Here is a 24207-nt window from a genome sequence, read left to right on the forward strand (position 1 = left end):
GTTTTTGGGTTTTTTTAAATCTTTTAGATTTAATGGTGAAATATCATTGCTTCATTGAAGTATGTCTAATCTGTCCCAACAGTGGGTATGGGGACTTGACAACTTTCTTTTCTTTTCTTTTTTTTCTGTTCTAAATAGTTTTGAGAACACCTCATGCAAATAGATCCGTTTTAAAGTAATTTCCTTAGGGCAGTGTTTCTCAAAGAGTGGTGCTGGACCATCTGTAATGGATTCAATCACTTGCGGAGCTTGGTAAAGATTCCTAGGTCTTGCCCGGATCTAGGAAATCACACAGGGGTGGAGCTCAAGAGACTATATTTGAACAGGTGTCACACAAACCCGAGCTTTGGAATAGACATATTCACCACGTGCAATTACTAGTCAGAAGGAAAGGCCTATGGACAGCTCTTTTATGGCCAGGATATCTCTGGGAAAGGCCAAAATGGCTGCAGTAGGTGAGGGCCCTTTGCCCAGTTGTGCCTTTTGAAAATTCCTCAAACTTGCGCTGGAGATGCTCCAAGTGCTAAGTCAGGGGTGGCGGGGGGGAGGTGTAAGAGGGTGAAGGGAAAGGTCGAGTCCAGAGTACAGGAGTGGAACTTGCCAGCCTGCCTTGAAGGAACATGTGAATTGGACCAGGCTGGATTCAGAAGCTGGAAGCTGGTTTAGGAATCACCACGTAACCAACGAAGCTCTGGCACTGGAATGCTGATCCCATAGCAACCCACAGGATGTGGAGACAGTTCTTTATACACAGTGCTCAGTACACACGTGAAGCTGCTCTTTCTCATTAGCCCGGAATTCGTGCAAGCTGGAGATAATCCAGCTAAGAGAAAAAAAGTATAATCTTAGAATCTGAGAGCCAAAAAGTGTGTTTGAAATCAAACCTAATGAGAAAACTACCAGCAGCAAGTTAAAACTGGTAGGAAGAGGAAAGAAGGGGGAGGGGAAGGACGGAAGGGGAGAAAGAGAGGAGGGAAGGGGAAAGAACAGAAGAGAAAAAGGAAAAAAAAAAGAAAGAAAAAGGACGGTTGCTTGAGAAGGAGGGCTGCTGAGGGCAGGGGAGAGGAGCAGGGCACTGTTCTTTTTCTTCATAAGCATTTTGCTACAACCTGATTCTTTTTTGAAAACAAACATTACCCGCACTATCTTTTTTTTAAAACGTGTATTTAAAACACAAGACTGATTTACAGTATACCGTAAAGGATGTCAAGTGGTGTCAACTACGTTAGTCACGGTAACATCTTCTCAGAACGATCCCCTTAAAACACCAGAAGGGCGAACCTCCCCAGCTCCCGCGCGGTCGCCGCGAGGCGGGAAACCGCGCGCTGCGAGCCGGAGGGAGGCGGTGGCCGCGGAGTGCGCACGCGCTAAACCGCGCGGCACCTCCCCTCCCGGAAGTACCCGGTGGTGGTTTGAGCGGACCGGGGGACGTTGGGGTTTGGCAGTTTCTCCGGGAGGAGGTCGGCAGTAGGAGGCAGGATTCAGTTCTGATCGGGTCCGCAGGGGTTGAGGAGGGGCAGGCGGCCCTGACCGCCCCCCATAGGGGCTAAGCCCTGTTGTAATCGCAGCTGCAGACCCCGAGGACCCTGGAAGAGAAGAGCAGGGCCCTCTGCTGCCAGTGCCGGCAGCGGGTAGAAAATTCCTGGCGGAGTCGGGAGAGGGTGATGGCGTTCTCCAAGCAACAGATTAGTTTGAAGTGAATCTGAAGGCACTGAAAAGCTAACGCGCTGTTGATGTGTCTGACCCAGAAGAAGCAGTCCAGGATGCCTGGTGCCTTGTTTAGCTTTCAGAGTTTGGTAAGGAAAAAGCAAAGCCGATGTTCTCCAAATCATTCGATTTAGCACCATTTCTTGAACTTCTTTCTTGTTTAAGAACGTCCCTCTCACCTGATGGTGACCTTTGGATTTATACCGGCAGGATGTGTAAGCTTGAAGAGATCTGCGTCAGCCTTGCGCCGTATCTGGGCATGTTTCAAGGCTGAGGCTTCTCCGCCAAAGCATTGACCTGAACATGGGGCGGGGTGTGTGGGGGCGGGGGGCAACGTTGTAAAGTAGGATAGAGTAGATCAATGCCCACATCGTTGGAAAGTGCCAAGAATGATCAAGTAGGCACGGAAAAAGAAGTGGAGACAATCTGAAGTCAGTATTCTGAAGTCAGTCTTGAGACACTCCTAAGACATCAGTATCCTTTTCCTCAGTGATTGAGCCAGGTCCTTTTTCTCACACTGTGGAAAATACTTTTCATATTTCCTTCAATATAAGACATGGTTTAGCAAGTATGTGACTTCACCAAAATAAACTGCCAATAATAGAGCCTCTTAATAAACTAAATGAACTCACCAGAATCGCCAAGTTTGGAAGCAAGGTGGCATAGTTTTTGGTTTTCAGTATTGAAAGGAATCTGCAAAATTTTTAAATGTCAAATCCCATGATCCCTTCATGTTACAAAGACATTTTATCTTCATTGGACAGCAAAATCCAAACAGACTATGTGTTATATATTGAATCCCATTTTCAAAGTAAATCTGAAATTTGTCTATTAATAGAGTTTATAAACATGTCCATCTTCTGTGGAAAACAAATTCACCAGCACATTCATAGAAGGGAAGAAAGAAAGCTGGCCTTTCATTTAATAGATGAGGAAACTGTGACCCAGAAAGAAAAATGACTTGACAAGGATCACGCCAAATCAGATTTGGGAGTTAGAGCCCAGTGACACGCCTTGCCCAAGTGCCTCTCCTTACTCTGTAGGGGCTCATATCCCATGGTAACTAACATGATGGGAGTGTGGCCTCAGATGTTGCTCACAGGAGATACGGAGATAGTGGTTTTTCAGGATCTAGACAGGATTTTAAGAAAGTCTTAGTGATCAGAACTCTCCCTAAAGGATGCAGACTTTAGAATATACAATAGTGAAATCTCTCTCTTTTTCTGGGAAGATCTTAAGTGGGGGCTACATAATCATTTATTAGGATTGTCGAGGGGATTCAACCCTCTGAAGATCATTCTATTTGTGAGTCTGATATTTTTTGTTACTGACAGCCCTTTGAGCACCTAAGTGCCCAGCAGGTCTAGGGAGAGTGGAAACTAATCCCTTTTCAAGGTTACTTTGAGAATTAGGTATTGTGTTATGCAGTTCATGTATGTTGATTTACTTAGTCTTCACAACAGGCATTATAGATAGGTATTGTTTAACTCAGTTCACAATGGTTAGATAGCATGCTCCAAGCCATGGAAATAATAGGCAGCACAACTGAGGCCACATTAAACCATCACTCACATCCAGATGAGTGGGCGAGAGAAGATGACGGTTTGTTTCCCAGCCTTTTCCCTTGTAGGTAACCCCTTTCACTGATCAGTGAGTCTTCAGGGCAAGTAACTCCCATTATCCTCCTGGTCCAACAGGAATGAGGCTGCAGTGGAGGCCCAGGACAGGGACACTCTGACTAGGAGAAAAGAGTTTGGGTTGGCACCTCTTTACAAAGGCTCTGGGTTTCCAGAGCTTTGTATAACAGGCAAGGTCTTATTGAACAAGGAGGCCAAAGTTTGCTTCCAAAATTTTCAGTTTACTAGTTCACTCTGGGTGAAGAGACTTCAGGATTCAGCTTTGAGACAGGACTGGACCACAACATGAGGAACTGGTTTGTGAAGGAAGGCTGGGATGATGGGAACTAGGGAGACAGACAACATCTGGGACTCAGGTAGTTTGTGCTGCTTAAATCAGCGAGACTGTTTGATGTTCTTGGGTAAGTGGCCGTTTCATCAAGACTCAGGCAATTTCTGGTACCCCCTGGGAACATGGGCCAGCCTCCTCTTGAGAGAAGGAGGATATGCGAAAGGTAAATTCCAGAGATGGTATCCTATCCCTGGGCCTTCTTGCCTTTCTGAAGATGAGCCCACCATCTGCCCTGCTGCTGTCGCTCCAGTTAAATATGTTCTCCATGTTCATACTGTGTCCATGACTACATTTCTGCTTCCTGAAAAGCTGTGGCCTACCAGAGGCATGTCAGTCACCTTCCTACTCTAGTACTGGTCACAGCTGCCAATGAACCACAGTATTAAGTGCTAACTCGCTTACCTGTGTGGTCTGATTCCTTGCCAGCCTCTTCACCACCTAGCCCAGATTGCGCCATCCATTCCGGCCACATCAACTTCCTCCTTCCTGGACTGGATTCCATGCCTCCCTGGGTCCAGCCCTCTGTAGGATTTCTTACGGAATGTGCTCTCCACCCCATCCCCCACTCAACTCTTATCTCCTCTCCAAGAACAGCTTCCATGGTTAAGAGCACAAAGCAAAACTGGCTTCGGCAAACTCCATTTCAAGACACCAAGGGATCAGAGCAGTAGGATAAAGGGGATAGATAGGGTGACTTTAAGTTCACTTCTAGCTCAGAGGCCACTCAAAAGATTAAGATCTCCGCTGAGGTCTGTGGAATCCCCTTGCTTCCTTTAGGCACCCCCTTCTTCATGCTGCTGGGATTTAAATTACCCCTTTGGAGAAACTGGGTAATTGCAATTGAGTCACACAGGCTCTTGGGGGCCAGCCAGGAGCAAAGCTATGTTTCTTGACATGCCTTCCAGTTCACCTCATGGCTGGCTTTTGTGGCTGTGTTGGGATTCAGACATCTCTGCACTCCACAGTGAGATGCTGCATCTCAATCATGACTTACTCACTCCAGTAAATTTATTCACTCCCACCTCGGCCCCATTCCCTACAATCTTCCCCTCTCCCGTGATCATGGTATCAAAATAATGCTAAAATGAGATGACTGTGCTTGAATTTAACACCTCCCACCATGCCTCTTCCATGTTAGTTCCTGAAGCAGACAGGCCCCCTCACCTGCAAACCCTGCCCAGCACACACCTTGGCCGGTTGGAGCAGCTCCTGGTACCTAGAGCAATGAGCGTAGTTTGCCCTTTCAATAACCATGATCTCACAAGCCAGGTAGTCCCACCTCCAACTTCCAGCAGAAAACTCTGGAAGCAGAAAACTTCGATGGGAGCCAGGTCCCACCAGTACCAGTGACAGTGTCCTAGATCTCCTGCATACGGGCCCACCCTTCTCATCCTGGGTGTAGCCAGGACTTGCAGAATGGGGCTCCATGGAGATCCAAACATAGGAGCTGCTTGTTAGATGTACTCGTTCGTGGCACCTAGCAGAGATGTGGAGGATGGCTGAATTGGAAGGGAAAAGGAAGAGAGGGCCCAGTGACCTTTAGATGAAAGTTTCTACTTCAAAGCAAGAGTGGTCTGTGAACTTCTGATCTTCAGACCAAACTGCACATGCCCAGGTCCGTCCACAGGACCTGGAGTCTTCCCTCTGTTCTGAGCCACAACGCAGAGCAGCCAAGCTCAGTGACCACACCCAGCTCCTCACTTTCATGAGCCACCTCTGCAAAAGCTGAGATGACTGCCATGGGGGTCATTGCAGGTTGATCCCTGCTCCGTTCTTGACAAACGTTTGGCTGAGGGCTCTGAGCTGATGGCCTTGCATTAGGTGTTCTTTGTCAGACGTCAAGACCGCTGGCCCCATGGAGCCCCTGTGTGCCTGGGATCCGAGCATGTCTATGTTGTCTTTGTTCCCTTCAAGGTTTACATCTTCAGGGTCCCACTGTAGAGAAAAGACACAAATGGTACCTGGATGGAACAGATGCTTCCCATCTCTTACAATGCGCCACATCTAACGACAGCTCCAGTCCTAGTTCTCACAACCCAGGCACAGACAAGGAGAAACAGTAAGGGCAGGTTAATCAGGCCTGCGTTTCTAGGAACTCATGGGATACAGACAACTTTAAAGCAAGGAGTTAATGGACAACCACCCGGAACCGATAGACCCACTTCCCACCCTCCCTTTTCCATCTTTACTCTAGTGAGAATGAGTCATGTTCCTTTTATCCCAAGATTTCCCACCTCCATGCCAAAGTCATTCCTGGAATAGATCAGGCAAATTCAACCCATTCTTTATGGCCCAGATAGGTACCTCCTCTTCCAGGAAGCCTACTCTGCTTTTACCATTGAGCTTGCACACCCTTATTTCTTTGTATTGCATGTACAAGTCATTTGTAGCTGAACATGGGCACTGCCTTGTCCTTTTAGGTAGAGGATGAGTTCCTCATGAGCAGAGCACCGGTCTGCCCTTGCCACCTGGCGCTCCTCCCCACCACGCCATTTCCTCTAAACTTGAGGCTCAGCAGACTTGTCCAAAGCAAACACCTCAAACTTAATTGAGAAGGTGGTCACTGCCAGTGATTATTCTATTATTCTGACTCACACAAGTATGGGAAAGGTTATGAGCAAAAGGTTGAGAAAAGAGAAGCAGTCATATAAGCATTGATGACACATGGTTTGCAAAGTCCTCCTCTTGTTCTCATGTGACCAAGGAGAGAGAGAACTTTGCATGGGGCCAAGAGCAGGGAATTCTTGGTGAGTCCAGCCACGGAGGCAAGTGCGGGTTGGACTCAAGTCCTCCTTCTGCCACTAACTTGCTTTCTCTTCTTTGGGCCTCAGTTTCTCGAGGGGTAAGCTGGGGTGTTGGATCAGCAACTAAATATGATCTCTTTAATTTCTGAGTTTCTATGACTGATAACTCGGAGTGACAAGGTCACATCTGACAGTATCAAGAGACCCAGGAAACAACATAGGAAAAGATCGTGTCTGCCTAGGCCAGATGATCTAGCTGGGCAAGGAAACAGCCAGTCATGGCATGCCCTCCAAGAAAAACACTCTGCCAGCTGCTCAAACTTAAGCTCAATCCAACAGTCCAGTCATAAGGGTCCCAGATAAGGTCTGTAGGGCTCCCTGAGCTACTGAGAGAAATGCCCGCAGCATGCCAGTTATAAAATACAAAATGTGGCTTTGTTTGAAATAGGAAGAGCCCAATTCAGTTAGTGATTTACTGATAACTGAACTGAGTTCCACTACTTGGTGCCTAAAAAAGCATAGTGTTAAAAAGGCCACCCCCTCCCGTAACCCCACGGGCCAAGGGCTAAGCTGATTGGGTTGTTGCAAAGCTCGCCGCCCCCCCCACCCCATACCTGTTTGGGGCTGTGCCAGCCATTTCAAGCGCTAACTTATGTACGCGTGATTGCAGATGTGGGCGGGAGATAACAAGCAAATCCCCAAAGAGTCCCCGCTGGCCCTGTAGGCTCCATGGCCCAGGTGCCCAGGGGCGGAAGTAGGGGCCTGTTCCATTCTTTGAGGGTGGATGGTATGCTTTGTGATGAATGCTGATTTCAGGCTCAGGCCCACGTTCCAGATCACAGCTCTTGAAGCGGGCTGTGATCAACCTCACCCGAAGCGCCCAAGGTGCTCATTAAAAAAGAGACAGATAAAAAAAAAAAAAGACACATGACGGGCATCCACCCTCGCCCCTCTCTGATTTGGGACCGAAGGTTTGACATTTTAACAAGTGCCTTGGGTGATTTTTAGCCGCCGCAATATTTCAGAATTACCACTCCAGGTCCCGAAAGGGCTTCTCCAGAGTTGTTCTTTCTACTCTTGACCAACTCAGCGGCCACCAAACAGCCAGCCTCTTCGATCAAGTGCACTCTTTGAAGTGGGTTAAGCCTCTGAAACATTTTAAATCTCTTCCTTCCAAATTCCCGGAAGACTGCGTTTTGAAACCTCATCTTAAGCAATGAAAACATTGCTGGAATCCAAGCAAAAAGAAAATCTGAGCAAAAGATTTCCGCCCTTACCGGAAAGAATCCTGGGAGATGAGCAGCACAGGTAGTTGTCATCTGACAAGCTCAGCTCTCCCCTGCAGGCCAGGGAGGCGTGGACACAGTGCCAGCTGCCCAGGGTCCCAGAGGGACGGTGTGGGGGGATGCGCCGGCCCCCAGCACCACCACCACCACCGCTAACCTGCCGCTACTCGGCTTGTCCACGGGCTTGTCTGCCAAACCATGCTTCTCCTGGGGTTCCACATCTTCTGAGTCCCTACCTGATGATTTGGGCACAGCAGAAAGCACTTGGAACTGAGAGGGACTAGAAAATCCCCTGATTCTCAGACTTGCCTCTCATTTTCTTTTTTCTTTTTTTTTTTTTTACCTAAAGGAATGTGGCATGGGCCCGGCCATCCAAGAAGGGCTCACAAAAACAGGAAATGGAATCAAGCCACAGGACGTCCCTTCTGGAATAGAGAGAGTATGATTGTCCGTACCTGCTCCGAGTTTAGGGCTTCCCAATACTTCTGCTGCAGAATAAAAAGAGAGATGGAAACAAGTGTTGGCGAGATTTCGCCAGCATCACAGAGCAGAGCAGAGCAGGGCTCAGCACCAGCACGGTCTGCCCAGTGAGCAAGGTCGCAGAGCCCTGCAGTGATCTGGGGGCAGAGGAACAGAGGACTTCAGCAAGCAGAAAGGCTGCAGCTCCTGGTGGCTACAATCTAGCTAAATGATCAATAGGATAATTGCGATAATTACAAAGGGCTGCAGGTCCTTGGAAAAATTATAATCTGTACTAGATTTTAAAATTACTATTATTAGAAGTTATTATTATTATTATCAGGCATAATAATAAATCTTCCATTTATTAACCACGTGGCTGAGATGAGTCAACTCAAACCCATAAAACTAAGAGAGATGCAAATAAAATACCCTTGAAAATACAGGGTATTTTCTACCAGCCAAGATCCAGTTTTAATTAGCCTTTACTGCACGGGTGGTTCCACCCCAAGGCTTGAGTATGTCTGACTCAGGTTCTGGAAGGTTGCAGGATGGTCTGCTCTTGTTCATCCGGCACCTCATGCAGTGCCTGGGAAATACGTGTTTCCGACATAGAGTTATGAATCTGCAGATGTCCGGCAGACTTATCTGTCGAATAGCTGCCGATCTGCACAGTCCAGACGATTAGGCTTTGTCACATTAAAACAAAGCCTCTAGTGTTCAGTTCTTTTAAATTCCATTAAAAAGTTTTTTTTTTTTAGGGACACTTGTGTAGCTCAGTCGGTTAAGCATCTGCCTTCAGCTCAGGTCATGATCCCAGGGTCCTGGAATCGAGTCTGGCTTCAGGTTCCTTGTGCCGTAGGGCGCCTGCTTCTCCCTCTGACTGCCACTCTCCATGCTTGTGCGTGCGTGCTCTCTCTCTGTCTCTCTCAGACAAATAAAATAAAATCTTTAAAAATTTTTTTAAATTTAAATTATTTTTAAAATTATTATTATTTTTTTAAGTTGAAGATCCAATGCTTTTTAAAAAAGTAATCTCTATGCCCAATGTGGGGCTCCAACTTACAACCCCCAAATCAACAGCTGCATGCTCTACTGACTGAGCCAGCCAGGCATCCCTTAAATTTCCACTTTAAACAACTTTTTTTTTTTAGATTTTATTTATTTGACACACAGAGAGAGAAATCACAAGTAGGCAGAGAGACAGGCAGAGAGAGAGGGGAAGCAGGCTCCCCGCTGAGCAGAGAGCCCGATGCGGTACTCGATTTCAGGACTCTGGGATCATGACCTGAGCCGAAGGCAGAGGCTTAAACCCCTGAGCCACCCAGGCACCTTAAACAACTTTTTAATTGTAGATTTTCAATCATACCAATAAAAGAATATCTAATGAACACCCATTGACACACCCTGTTTTATCTGCTCTAGCTCTCCAGTTTTTTTTATTTGCTTAAGTATTTTAAAATAAATAATTTCATCTGTAAATATTTCAACATGTCTCTCATAAATAAGGACATTTTCTAAAAAATCCTAAGAACAGTGCATTATTAGACCTAACAAGATTCGTGATAATTCCATGGTATTCATCTTTTAATGACAGCCTCCTGTGGGAGGGAGACATAAACTGAAAAAACAAAATAAACAAACAAAAAACCAAAACAGAATTTTTAAAAACCAGGGTGAATTGGAGAAGATATGAAATTACTAAAATGATAGTTCAACATACTGCGAATGACAGAAATGTTGGGAGGATGCAGGGGTTGAAAAGTGAAACAACTTTTACAAATGAAACAGAAATAAAAAGAAATGAAAGAGGGGCATCTGGGTGGCTCAGTGGGTTGAGCCTCTGCCTTCGGCTCAGGTTGTGGTCTCGGGGTCCTGGGATCGAGCCCCACATTGGGCTCTCTGCTCAGAGGGGAGCCTGCTTCCCCCCCCTTCCTGCCTCTCTGCCTACTTGTGATCTCTCTGTCAAATAAACAAATAAAATTAAAAAAAAAAAAGAAATGAAAGAAAAGTTGCTAACTTTTACCTTTCTTTCGAAAATACAGATGTTCATGCAAAGTAGCAATAGTAATCTGATTTTACACAGTGAGGGGCTGTGTTTGTTAAAAAAAATTATTAAGTGCAGAAGAAGAATCAAATGCAGAAGAGAATACGAATATTAATGGAAAAACTGGTAACCTCCAAATAAAAGTCTGTAGTTTAGTTAATAGTTATGTACTGGTGTTAATTTCTCAGTTTTGACAAACAGCATTCTTGTGTAAGATGTTAACATTACAGGAAACTGGGCAGAGGCGCACAGGATCTTTCTGTACTACCTATTATTCCAAAATTTGAAAAGTTTATTTAAAGCCAAGCAAACAAACAGGACTAAGAGTCCCCCAACTGGATTGGTAAGAGAGCTTGAAATTTCCTTTCCCAAACTTCGCCATCACTGTCAAAAATTTAAGAAGAGTGCCCTCTAGTGGCAGTAGTAGTCGGGATTTCTTTTTAAAGTTCCTTCTTAAGCCAAAAATGACTGTGTGCCCAAGGATGCAATGAACCCGTGTCTCTGAGAACTCTCTCCACATCCCCAAAAGTGAAAATATCACATATTCTTGTGCTTTCCCCATTTCAAGAGCAAAATGTGTTAATTTCTGTGCAGGAATTTTTTTTAAAAAACAAAATAAATTAAAAAAACAAAACAAAATATATTCTATCCCATAATTCTACTCCAAGAGCCTCATGAACAGTATTGAATAGCCCTCTGAAATACACACAAGCACATACACACACAAACCAAAATGTGCAAATGGCTTTTCTCCCTTATCGTCAGTGGGCATTACCACGGTCTTGAAATTGTCTTTAGGACCCTGATTTCATCACCTCCATGAACCACAGCAGGTAATATGTCAGTTCAGCTCCTTTCTAAAAGCACACTTTTTCGTGCTTCTGAAATCAAGAAGCAACACATAGCCCCCCACCTACAAGGCACGGGGCAACTTTTCCTTTGTTTCTGTAGGCTTTGAGGTGTGTCCTAACCATTGAGGAAACACAGTCACTTTCCAGGCTTACATTTTAGACTGCGTCCTCTTACGTTGAGGGAGGAGTGACTTCTCCCAAGACTGGGGAGGTGACACGGTGTTGGACTCAGGACCAAAGATGATAAGTTTTTTGTTTCTTCCAATTATAAAGTGTTAACATTGGCCAGGTACACACCAGCTACAATTTTCTCCCAGAGTTCATAAAGTGAATTTCCTTTTGAACTGGAACCTTACAGACTTTTAAAATTTACACCATATGCTTCCAAATGGTACCCTTTCTATTTCTCTAGTTCGTTAAGCCGTTCTATAGCACCTACCCTAGATGGGACAGGGTTTCACCTCCCCACGCCTTCCTCCTCCCCACCTGCCAGAACTCTTCCTGCCTCCTCCACAATACATGTTTACACTCAAGGTCATGGTGCTGCACAGGACCTTAAAGACAGCCTGGTCCAGAGCTGGGGTTTCAGAGTGAGCATTTATGGGAACAGTACATCCCGACCTTGGCGGAGCCTCACTGCCCTCCCCAAAATCATTGTCTCCACTTTCAGAGCAGGCCCAGAGAAAGGATGAGTGCGGCCAGACTGAGGCCACAGCCAGAAGCCCCGAGGGCATACCCGAGCCCGCCTCCAGCCTGCTTCCCACGACGCTGTGTGGGGCACACCAGCTGCCCCCACCTGATCCTCCTAGTTACCCTGTAATGCAGGTAGTGCAAGTCTCAGGATTCCTCGGTACAGAAGAAGCTGAAACTCAAGCAGTCCAGTGGGGGCCCAAGGCCGCCTGGCAGGTCAGCGAGAGCCCAGAGAAGCCCGAGTCTGTGCCGTGTCCTGCACAGCTCATTTCCCTCTGGGGTCCAGGGGAGCCTCTCTGCTCACCCTGGGGGAACTAGCCGACTGAACACACCTTTCAGGAAGTATTCTTTCTCATGGTCTCATTGCAAGTGGCACCCGCTGTCTGGGTAGGACACAGTTCCCTGGAGGGCAGAATGCATGTCCTCAACTTGATCTTGATCTTTGGTACTTATTGGAATGTCTGGCCTCCTTCTTCATATTTACATGTATTTTCTTCTAAATTTAGCACTTTTATAGCCCATTAATATAAATACATATTTTTAAAAGGTATGTACTAAATGTATACATAAATATAAATTTATATATAACAAATATGTATTTAAAATATATTTTATAAGAATTTAAATGTATTTTATACATGTGTGTACATATACACACATACATATATACACACATACACACACACACACATAATTTTTTTCCTTAAAAGAACGATTTGGTCTTCAGAGTAGCAAACATCCAAAGGAATCTGTCCTGGTCTGCTGGTGCTGAAAGCAGGGTTTGGAGAGGGAACGAGTGGTCTCAGTTGTCAGCAACAGCCTTAGGCACAGAATTAGCAGGGACACACAGGGACTTGACCCTCTTTAGACAGAGCAATCTGGCGTTTGGTCCTGTTCTTGTCCCCCACACATGTACACACAAGTGTACACAAGACACAGACTTTGTTCCAAAGCCAGAAACAGCCTCTTGTAAAATTTCTACAAAGCTTCTTTCTCCAGATGGATGGCATTGAGAGGGAGCACAAGGGGAAAAATGACTAGACATTCTTTCATCACAAAACTGGACTTCCATCTTTTCTTCTATCCCGGGGTGGGGGAGGAAGGAAAGGAGAGGAGAGGAGAGGAGAGGAAAGGAAAGGAGAGGAAAAAGGAGAGGAGAAAGGCACAGGAAGTTTCAACAACAGAGGAAAGTCAGATGCTGGCTACTCTAGAAAGGGAAAAGGCCACTCCCAAAAGCCCTGCTCCTTCAGGGCCACAGCCCCCACCGCAGACCACAGGGACATTTACCCTTCCTCAGCATCTGCTCAGTCCACCCTCGGTGGCTCTGCAGGAGTGGGGCTGCCTCGTGCTGAGTGGGCAAGTGAGTGAGCGAATGAACCCATGGATCCTGTCTCTTTGCAGCGTGCCTCTCTTGTGATGTCCAGAAGCCCACACAGTCCAAACACATGACCTCCCTCCAGGGTCATGAGTCACACTGAAAGCTCTGGCATCATCCGTCGGGTGCCCTGATCAACCCAGCCCTGCACATCTGAGGAAAGGTGAAAATAATCCGAAGTCTCCCTCCCCGTGAACTCACCCAACCTTATCTGTCTCTGTCTTATCTGTATCTGTTCTGCTGTTACTGGATTTACTTGCAAGCCCCAGTGTTTTCTGGCCCTGAGCACCCAGGCGGAGCACAGGGCGGGTGGAGTCCTGGACAGCGAGTCGGGTTTCTCCTTTATCAACTGGGAATGCTGGATAATAAGCCTGGTCCTGCAGACCTCCCTGGTAGGAGTCCCGGCCAAGGCACTGCGGCAGTTAACAGCAGGGTTTCTGGGCCAGACAGAGCTGGGGCTGAACCCCTCGTCTGCTCCCTCTTATTTTTTATCATCCTGACTGATGGCGTGCAGGCACGGAGTGAACTATGTGTTGTGGGGATGGCCCCCTGCTCCCCTGCCTCCCCAACGCTGCAAGAAGTAGGTATTCACCACGGTTGGTATGTGCCCGGCACATGGACCTAAAGCCACCCTCTGAGAGTTACAACATCATAAAGCACCACCAGGGAGATAAACACATCACCTTAACCACACAGAGGGGCTCCCAGGCCTCCATGGTAGGAGCTGGGACGCCATTCACTTAGGGGTATGAGGGGACAAGCAGAAGCCATCAAGACAGACACAGACAAGGTGGGGCAGCTGAGGGCACGGATCCCACAGCTGTTGCACTATCTCCCGCTCATCTACTGAACCATCTGTATTGGGAGTTTTCCGATACGTTTGATCTGTTAGCATATGTATCTAGTGAAGTTCTAAGTTATTTCTTTACAGGACTCAGTAGCTTTGTCATTTGTGGTGTGTGTGTGCTTTGGGGAGTGAAGCTGAAGGACTGTGCCATGGGCTGGGCTGGGGCAGGTGAGCTTCAAAAGTTATATTCCTTTTAACATAGGCAAAAGCCTTCTTTGCCATTTGCTTAATTTAAAAGTGTGACCCTAACCCCTTTGTACTCAGATAGTTTCAAAAAACAATGTCTAGAAAGATAGAGGTAATAACATGGGGGAAGGACAAGGACCACAAATCACAGAATGGCTCAAACCTACCACCAAGACAAATTTCCCAATTTTTCAAGGTCACTGTCCTTACCTCAACTTTGGCTGCCTTTGTTTCCACAGAGCAAATACTGCTCCTGGGTCTCCCCAGCCCCTCCCTGACCCATTGACTTAACTGTCTTTTCCTCCTCACTGAACACACTTAGCCATCAGGCTCATTCTCCCCACCTCCCCACGCCCCACCCTGCCCAGCCTTAGACTTCTGCCAAGACTGCTAGATCCAGGCTACCAAGCCATGTGCTGTGGGTGTCCTATAAATTCTGAGACTGAAACCAGGAAATAAACAATACTGATTGACATGGGGATACATAGACCCCAAATGGTGCTCGGTCTGGTGCAGAACTCCTCACTCAAAACCCAGCTCTCCACTGTGTTTTGGAATCGAGGGACAGAGAAATGTGAGTGCAGCTCAGGCCCTAGTCCCAAAAAACTCATGCCCAGCCTGTTGGGGAGACAAGCCCCTACAGCTCACCAGAGGACACAGCCAACAATGGAAGTTGTGTAAGAGAGGTGTGTGTTCTGGCATTCACAGGAAGGAGCCATTAATCTCGTGTGTTGGCGGGATGAACTGTCACCCAGCAGGTGGCATCTGGGTAGGCTTCTGATACATGGGCCAGGGAGAACCCTAAGGAGAAAGGCCCAGAGGCCTGGGTACAGGGAACAGTCCACGACCAGGGCGGACATTGAGGTAATAAGGGTGGAGGGCGAGTCCCACAAGGCTGGGGTAGCAGTGAAAGGTCTAGAACCTCACACTGAGGAATCTGGACTGTATCCACAGATCAGTGGCTCTGAGTCTTTTGGATTTTGGGGTCCACAACGAGTTCAAGTTTAGGGGATTTATCCAGGACGGCTAACTGAACTATTTGGCCAGATAAGGCCATTAAAAAAACCCAAACCCAAAACTCAACACACCTACCACTTGCATTATCATCATTTTATAAAAGGGCATTTTAACTGCCAGATCGTAGAAGACAAACGCCGGAGGAAGGACAGTCCTCCTTTCCCCACCCAAGCCCTACCAAAGACAGCGGCCACTCTCCGGTTGCCATCACACGCCCACAACACTGCCCTTGTTCTCACTTTCCGTAGGCAAAGGGAAAACTTCCTCCTGGAACCGGGCTGGGAACCATAGCTGGGGGACCGACAGTGACCGAACAGCTCGGACCCGAGAGTTACAGCCACCTGTGGCATCCAAAATACGACCTGTGTTTTGTTCACAGATCCAAAGACTCAAAATGAGGCGAAGTTTGCCAAAGTGCCGGGCACAGTGGCCGGCAAGGGGCTCCTGTATGCGACCCTGATAGCGCCATGCGGGTAGCGGGTGCTCCTGCCGAGGAAGGGATGCTCCATGGTCAAATGGGTTCGGGGAACACTCAGACTCTGAAAGTTAATCGATTACTTGTGCGTTTTAAGACTTGAACATGCGGATGACTCTAAGACAGCACTTGCAACACGCCCTGAGGCCCTAACTCAACTGACCTGGGAAGCTCTCAGTACCGCCCCGTGTGTGCGCCTCCGGGGGCGAGTGCGCTATGCGCGCTCGTTCACCGTCCATTGGGCGTGCGCGCCCCCGGGGGCGGGAGCGCCCTGCGTGCTCGTTCACCGTCCAGCCAGCGTGAGCTTAGCGTAGGCAGCCTCGAGAACAGCCATGCAAGCCCCGCGGAGGCACCGGCAAGTGGCAGTGGGGGACGGCCATGCACCTGGCGGGTGGCAGCGTGTACCTCGAGGTCCGAGTTGATGGAGGAGACCTCGCAGGAGCTGCTGGAAGACACGCGGGCCCGGATGACCTGAACGGGAGGGTACGAGGGGGGCTCCTGCAGGGTGGCGTCTCCAGGGCTCATCTGTCCATCGCCGGGCAGCCTGGTGGTGCTGCAGCTTGCCTGCAAGTTGTATGGGGAAGGGCAGGCAGGGAGGCTTAGCTTGCTTTATTTTTGAATTGTCAAAGCATTCCAGTACTCTAGTATTCAAAGGGGACAGGGGGCGCCTGGGTGGCTCCAAGGGTTAAGCGGCTGCTTTCGGCTCAGGTCATGATCTCAAGGTCCTGGGGGTTGAGCCCCGCATGGGGCTTCCTGCCCAGCGGGGAATCTGCGTCTTCATCTGCCCCTCCCCCAACTCATGCACTCGCGCTCTCACTCAAATAAATAAGTAAAATCTTTTAAAAAAAAGGTACAGAAGAGTGTAGAATGCAAGGTCGGCCCCCACCTGCCTGCGGAGCCACCCAGTTCTCCCCAGGAGCAACCAGGCTCGGGTTCCTGATCTCTCCATACCCAAGCAAATGCAGATACACAGCTCCCTAGTTCCACGCATGGGGGCAACACATCTACACTCTCTTAGGCACCTTGAGTTGTCTCACTTCACAATATGTCGGGGTGATCGTTCTATAGCAGTGGCTTTGTTGCTCTTTCTGTTCCTTTCCTGGCATCCTGTAGGTGTTCCAAAACTGCCAAACCGTCCTCTACTGACTGGACTTTGAGGGCATTTCCCATCTCTGGCTTTTACAACACTGGCTGCAGGAAATTCTACTGTACATCCAAGGTTTCAGGGTACTTAAAGGAAACATTTCTAGAAGCAGAATTGTTGGATCAGAGGGCATGAGCTTTTGTGATTTGGAGAGCTACTGCCAAAACGCACTGCATGGCCTCATACCCACCAGCAGCTCCAGAGGGTAAAGTGAGGAAGAAACTTGCAAGATTTCTGTCTGTCAGTCTGTCCGTCCATCCATCCATCCATCCATCTCAGAAGAGAGTTTCCCTCCACAGGGCTCTGGGGACTCTGTTGGAGATCCCCAAAGCCCTGCTGGCTGGGGTTTCAGAACCAGGTGGGATTTGGGTCATTCCATTGACATTGACATACCACATTCCATTGACATACTACAGGGGAACAGCCTGCCTTCCACAGTGAACCACACACCTTGGCAAGAAATGCATCCTCCTGGAGTGCCAGTTTCCTCATCCAGCAAACGGGGTAGTATACCCTGCCTTGTCTCCTTTGAAGGGGGGGGCGGTCCACAGGGCTAAGATGTGAATGTCCCAGACACATGAGATTGGCTACTCATATTGGGCCCCAAATCACACAGGGCTCCAGCCCCGGGTGGGTCACATGCATGGTTTTATGTGAGAGGTGGCTAGACAGGCTGGGGGGCAGGGGGTACAGGAGCCCCAGGCAACAACAATGTTAGAGTCTGTAAATTCCTCAGGGCCCGATGACACCTGAACTGGGTTTTCAAATATTCCAAGTCACTGATCCCCATGACCCCACAGCATTCAGCCCCTGAGCTCACCCTAAACTCGGCTGCATCTCCTGGGAAACCTCTCCCTGGGCCCAGTGCCAAGGAGGGACTGCTGGGAAGACAAGTGAGCATCCCTGTGGGCCTTGTTGTGTACTCCCAGACAGCTGTGCAGACAGGACACACAACGATGCCCATGGCAACAAGGGACCTAGTTCATCACAACCTTGCCCCCCAGGACATTGTCATGAAAAAAAGAAAAAAAATTGGCTAACTGAGCAGGGCATGAAATGAGCACAGAGAACATGTTCTCCTTAAAAAAGCTCAGGTCTGGGGCGCCTGAGTGGCGCAGTGGGTTAAGCCTCTGCCTTCGGTTCAGGTCATGATCTCAGGGTCCTAGGATCGAGCCCCGAATGAGGATCCCTGCTCAGGGAGCCTGCTTCCACCTCTCTCTCTGCCTGCCTCTCTGCCTACTTGTGATCTCTCTCTGTCAAATAAATAAAATCTTTAAAAATAAATAAATAAAAAGCTCAAGTCCCAGGCTCAGGCAGGCTTGAAAGCCATTCCTATGCTTTCCTAAGTATGAGATCTTGGGCAAGTTACTTAACCCTCCCTGTGCCTCAATTTAAAATCATAATACAGGGGAGCCTGGGTGGCTCAGTTGGTTAAGCAACTGCCTTCAGCTGAGGTCACAATCCTGGAGTCCCAGGATCGAGTCCCGCATCGGGCTCCCAGCTCTAAGGGGAGTCTGCTTCTCTCTCTGACCTTCTCACCTCTCGTGCTCTCTCTCACTGTCTCTCTCTCAAATAAATAAATAAAATCTTTAAAAAAAAATAAAATAAAATCATAATACAACAGTTAATTATTCAATAATAACAATAGAAATAATAATAGTTATGAGAATTTGCATTAATAATCATTTGAAAGCCAACCATTGGGGTGCCTGGATGGCTCAGTAGGTTAAACAGCTCAGGTCATGATCCCAGGATCCTGGGACTGAGCCCTGCATTGGGCTCCTTGCTCAGAGGGGAGTCTGCTTCTTCTTCTCCCTCTGTCTGCTGCTCCCCCTGCTTGTATGCTCTTTCTCAGTGTCGAATAAATAAAATCTTAAAAATAAAATAAAAGCCAACCATTTATCAAATGCTTACTTGGTGTCAGACATTATGTCAAGTAAGAGGCAGTGTTGCCTGGGGGTCAAGGGCACAGACAGGTTTGAATCCTGGTTCTGCCATTGACAAACTGTGTGACATTGAGCAAGTTGCTTAACCTCTCTGTGCCCTGTCCTCCTTATCTATAAAATGAGGTTAGGGGTCAGCTGTGAGGTTTACATTCATGTACAGGAAGCACTTAGATCAGAGGGATCACTTCTATGATTGGTTACAAAGCACTTAGTCCGGTAATCTAAGCACTATGACCAGCATAAGAAGCATCACGGAAGCAATGACTGTTAACTACTGTCTCAAAGACTGGCAAGTAGTTAGCTTTCAATAAACGCACTGGGAGTGGTGGCCCTAGAGCCCAGAGAAGCAGCATCCTTCCCCAGGCTGGACCTCAGGGCTCAGGCTGGGTGCTGGGAGCCACCTCAGCGACAGAGGACAGTGGCCCTCTGGTGGACACAGAAGGAAGAAACCAAGGGGGTGCATTTGCTCAAAAATGTGCCAGATGACTCAGTAGAGGAGAATGAAGGAGGGACACACTTTTCTTTCACGGAGTCTGTTCTGCAGCAGGAATCCATTCAAGATTCAGGTACTGGCAGGGTTAGACCGAATGCAAGCTTTGCACTATTATTTTTCAAAAGTTTGATAATTTAAAAATTTCTAGTGCCAAATGTTCCCAGATGCTGCCAGCTTCCCTGCTCTCTCCCCAGACTTCCCATCCTAAGAAGGGTTTAACAGCCCAGGTGGGCTCTTAACTGTGAAAGCGTGCTCTGAATCTCTCTGAATGGTACTGGCATCCCAGAGTTACCTGTGCCTACTTTCCAAGGAGACAGAACAAAAAGTAAAACCCATCTCTCAGGCCCAAACTCTTTCTGAGCACCAGCCCATCCCACGGGGGCCACTACTACTGAGCTCCAAGCCTGTTCCAAAACGTCCAAAGATCCTTTACCAAGGGCCACATGCACCAGTGGCTGGGCAAATAAGATAGGAGGCAAAGTTTACATCTCAGCAGGAGACAGACAAAAACAAAAGTAAAAGATAGTGAGAAGTGCTTTGTAGAGCATTTAAAAAGGCAATAAAATAGAGATATATTGGGGCGCCTGGGTGGCTCAGTGGGTTAAAGCCTCTGCCTTCAGCTCAGGTCATGATCCCAGAGTCCTGGGATCAAGCCCAGCCTAGGGCTCTCTGCTCAGCGGGGAGCCTGCTTCCCCCTCAAAAAAAAAAAAAAAAAAAAAAGAGATATATGACAGGTGGAGGCTACTTTTGAGTGTGTAGTCAGGGATGGCCTTTGAGAAGGTGACATTTATTATTATTATTATTTTTTAAGATTTCATTTGTTTGAGAGAGGGAGGGAGGGGGAGAGAGCGAGAGCGAGAGAGCGAGCATGAGCAGGGGGAGGGGCAGAGGGAGAAGCAGACTCCCCGCCTGAGCAGGGAGCTCATTCAGGCCTCAATCTCAGGACATGACTTGAGCCAAAGGTAGACGCTCAACAGACTGAGTCCCCCAGAGAAGGTGATGTTTAAACTGAAATCTGGAAGACCGGAAGGAGGCACCATATAAAAGCAACCTGGAGGAAGAGCATTCTAGGCATAGGAATGGAGAGAAATCCCAGGCAGCTAGGAGGAGTGAGTGAAGAAGGAAGAGAATGGGGAGGGAGGGTGCGCTGGGCTCCAGGGTCTTAAATTTTCTTCTGGAAGGAGCACGATGGAATTGCCCCTTCTGGCTGCTGACTATAGGTGGAGGGGGTGGGACAAGACTGACCTTGGAGAAGGGAATGAGGTAGGAGGCTGCTGGCTCTATTTTAAAGGCGGTATTTAGGAGACTCACACATGGAGTGGACATGCAGTGAGGGGGAGAGAGGAATCTGAGGCTTGACCAACTGCCAGGAAGAGGACGGGGGAGGGAGAGGACATGGCAATCCCAAGTTCTGTTTGGACATGGCAAGTGTGGGATGCCGTGTGGTGACACTGCCGGGACTGGGACTGAGGGAGGGGAAGGTGTCAGGATGCACACCAGGGATAGCACAAGAGCTGGCACGGAGAGCTAGTCTGCCCCCCAGCACTGCCTGAGTGACACTTCTAAAAGGCACGTGTGACCCTGAGTCTCTGGTCCTGTTGCCTCCTGGACTCTTGCCCCTCAGGATGACAGGCTCCACAGTGGGACAATCTCTCCCTTGCCGCCTCTCCAGCCTTTCACCTGGCCTCCACTGAGGCCTTAGAGAGCTCCTTCCTCCTTTTACATGCTTTCTTGCCTCATTCTGCCCATCCCGCAGCTAAAGTGTCACCTCCCCCAGGAAGCCTTCCATGACTACTTCCCACCCTTCTCGTCCTTTGGCTGTGGGCCACAGCCATGTACCTGCTGCACCGGCTCGATGGTCAGCTCCAAGTAGCGACTGATGGCTGCCATTGTCCTGAGTGATTTGCAGGGTGGAAGTGTAGTGAGAGGCACCCAATCTGAATTCTTTTAAGGGGAGGTGGGGAGACAAAAACAGAATTCTTAGTCAGGAGACATTTTTCCAAAAACATGGTCCCATTTTGTTCAAAAGAATCCCTAAAATATTTTTTCTGTCCTTTCATGGTACATTTCACTTTTTGCTTCCTAGAAGATGTTATCTTATCTCTTTCCTTTTTTTTTTTTTAGGATTTTATTTGTTTAAGAGAGAGAGTGAGGGGTAGAGGGTCAGAAGGAGAAGCAGATTCCCCACTGAGCAGGGAGCCCAATGTGGGGCTCCATCCCAGGACCCTGGGATCATGACCTGAGCAGAAGGCAGATGCTTAACTGACTGAGCCACCCAGGCATCCCCTCTTATCTCTTTCTTTGAGGTCACAGTAGGTCAGTGGTTCCCAAACTTCGTTGCACAGTAGAGTCACCTGAGCATCGTAAAAAAACAAAACAAAACAAAAACAAGCTAATGTTTAGCTCTGTCCATCCCCAGCAGACATTCTGATCCATTGGTAGGGGGTGTTTCAAAGCCCCCAGATGATTCTAAAGCATGGCAAAGTCTGGGAATCACTGCAGTAGGCACTAAATAAATACTTTTGTAAACCAGTGGTTCCCAGACATTAGTGTGCATCAGAAGCATCCAATGGACGCATTACGACACCCTCAGCTTCAGAGCTGGCGGAGCTGGTGGAGCCCTAGAATTGCATCCCCAAGTCGGTGGGCAGTGCTGGTCCAGGGACCACATGGAAAGAACTACAGAAGAGGGGCGCCTGGTGGCTCAGTTGGTTGAGCATCTGCCTTTGGCTCAGGTCATGATCCTGGGGTCCTGGGATCGAGCTCCACATTGGGCTCCCTGTTCAGTGGGGAATCTCCTTCTCCCTCTGACCCTCCCCCTCCCCCACCATGCTGTCTCTTTCAAATACATAAATAGAATCTTAAAAAAAAAAAAAAAAAGAAAAGAAAAGTAAAAGAACTACAGAAGACATTGCAAAGGCTCTACTTCCTTCCTCCAGGACACCAAGACACACGGGGCTCTCTTTAAGCATGTTGGCTCCCTTTGGGGATACAATTTCCTAAGTTTCTAGAATGGAATGAAAATAACCTCCTGTTAGAGCCTTGCTGGGAATGTGGAGCTCTGGGCCGAGCACTTACAGCAACCCCTCTACCTTGGCCATGCCCCACTACCTTCTGTTCCATGAACTGAGTCATATTCCCTGTTAAACCTAGAACGTTTGAAGGAGTGGGCCAGTTTGCTCACAGAGAGTCTCATTTCCGCTCTCTGAGAGAAAAACGAGGATAGTGAGGAGCCCAGGCAATAGGCAAGATTTCTTTCCTCAAGAAATTATCTTAGAAAAGTGGGGGCTGCATGAGGTGACTTCTCAGTTATTGGGAACCAAGGACTTTTGACAAAGGTAAACTGTCTCAGGAGAAGAGAAGCTCTGCCTACTTACAGAGGTCACCTTCTCGAGTCAGTGAAAGGGGACAAACACATGTGCTGGTTTGACGTAATTGTAAATGGCGGACATGACCATAAACAACACATTGAAAGGCCAGCTTTTAGCAATACCACCTGAAGAAAGGCTGTGTTAGTGATGGCGATGATGCACACATCACAGATGCATGTGAAAGTGGGAATACGTGTTTCTCCAAACTATGAGGGCAAAATCATATTATTTCTAATTTAACCTGTTAATTTACATATATATATATATATATATATATATATATGGAAGTAAATTGCTAAAGAGCATACATGGACATTTGACTATTCCAACTACGTTGCTAAAAATATATTAAAGTTATTAAATGATCAAAAAAACTTAAAAAAATATGCTGTAATTGGAAAAGCAGAGAATCCAATGGGCACCCTTAGTGTTGGGCAAAAACAGTTTGTTTTTTTTCTTTTTTTCCATAAACAGTCGTTTTTTAAAGTGACCAAGTGTCCTAGTTCGAGGGACATTCAGCCCCCCGTGGGACCAGCAGGTTTCCAGCTGGCAAGACCTTGCCTCCTGGCTTTCTTCCTCTTTCTCTGCGCAGGTCAAGAGGGCTTGGGTGTCCGGGCTCTCTCTGGCTTCCGGGGCAAATCCCAAGGCCCGTCTCATCTTGCTCTTCATCACCCAGGAGAGGAATATGATCTGAGAGGGAGAGTTAAGGTCCAAGGAAGCAGAGCATTTCAGCCACCCATGGCTGCCTTCACCTCTGCACCCCGAGGGCCCCCCATGCCCAGGCTCTCTCCCTCATGGGATGATTCTGCCAGGGTGGGCCCCAGAACAGAGATGAGCTCATTTAAGAATGGAACCAGGTCGGGGCGTCTGGGTGGCTCTGTGGGTTAAACCTCTAAGTTCGGCTCAGGGTCCTGGGATTGAGCCCCGAGTCGGGCTCTCTGCTCAGCGGGGAGCCTGCTTCCCCTTCTCTCTCTCTGCCTGCCTCTCTGCCTACTTGTGATCTCTGTCTGTCAAATAAATAAATAAAATCTTAAAAAAATAATAAATGGAACCGGGTCTGACTTTCTCTACATATCCCTGGCAAGGGCCCAGCAGCCAGCAAGACCCTGCCTCTAGAATTTAGTAGATACTTAGCAAATACTCATTAAACAAAAGCATTTTGAAAACATCTTCCTTGAAGGGCTTGGCTTACAGGGACAGTACACAGAATGGGTTGAATAGTGTCCCCCTGCCCAAATTCATATCCATCTGAAAGTTCAGAAAGTGGCTTTATTTAAAAATAGGGTTTTGGAGGCCCTGGCTGGCTCAGTCGGGGAATGAGCCACTCCTGATCTGGGGGGCGGGGGGGGAGGTTGTGAGTTCGACCCCTGTGCTGGGTGTAGAAATTACTTAAAAATAAAATCTTTTTTTAAATTTTTCTTTAAAGGGTCTTTGCTGATATAGTTAAGATGAGGTCATAGTGGGTTAGGATGGACCCTTTACCCCATGACTAGAGTCCTTGTCAGAGCAGAGGACATACAGAGATAAACGAAGGGAAGAGGTTTTGTGAAGACTGAGGCAGGAGATAAAATTACGCTCCCCAAGCCAAGGAGCATCAGGGG

At 47.9% G+C, this 24207-nt stretch overlaps 1 protein-coding gene across 2 annotated transcripts in view; it reads right to left on the reverse strand.

Annotated features, from left to right (window-relative positions):
• Positions 1-2605: 2605 nt before the first annotated feature.
• TMEM44 (transmembrane protein 44) overlaps positions 2606-24207 on the reverse strand; it is a gene marked incomplete at its 5' end in the record, with an annotated part of 32972 nt that continues 11370 nt past the window's right edge. The window contains 5 exons of one of the 2 annotated variants that reach the window (XM_080806808.1): positions 2606-5610; positions 8161-8193; positions 16058-16216; positions 21075-21179; positions 23168-23296. In XM_080806808.1, the coding sequence (XP_080662934.1) occupies positions 5422-5610; positions 8161-8193; positions 16058-16216; positions 21075-21179; positions 23168-23296 (615 nt within the window). In that variant the 3' untranslated portion in view covers positions 2606-5421. The remainder of the gene's footprint in view (positions 5611-8160; positions 8194-16057; positions 16217-21074; positions 21180-23167; positions 23297-24207) is intronic. The other variant, XM_080806809.1, reaches the window with a different exon arrangement.

The sequence above is a fragment of the Martes martes genome (genome assembly GCF_963455335.1).
Source record: "Martes martes genome assembly, chromosome: 1".
NCBI lineage: Eukaryota > Metazoa > Chordata > Mammalia > Carnivora > Mustelidae > Martes > Martes martes.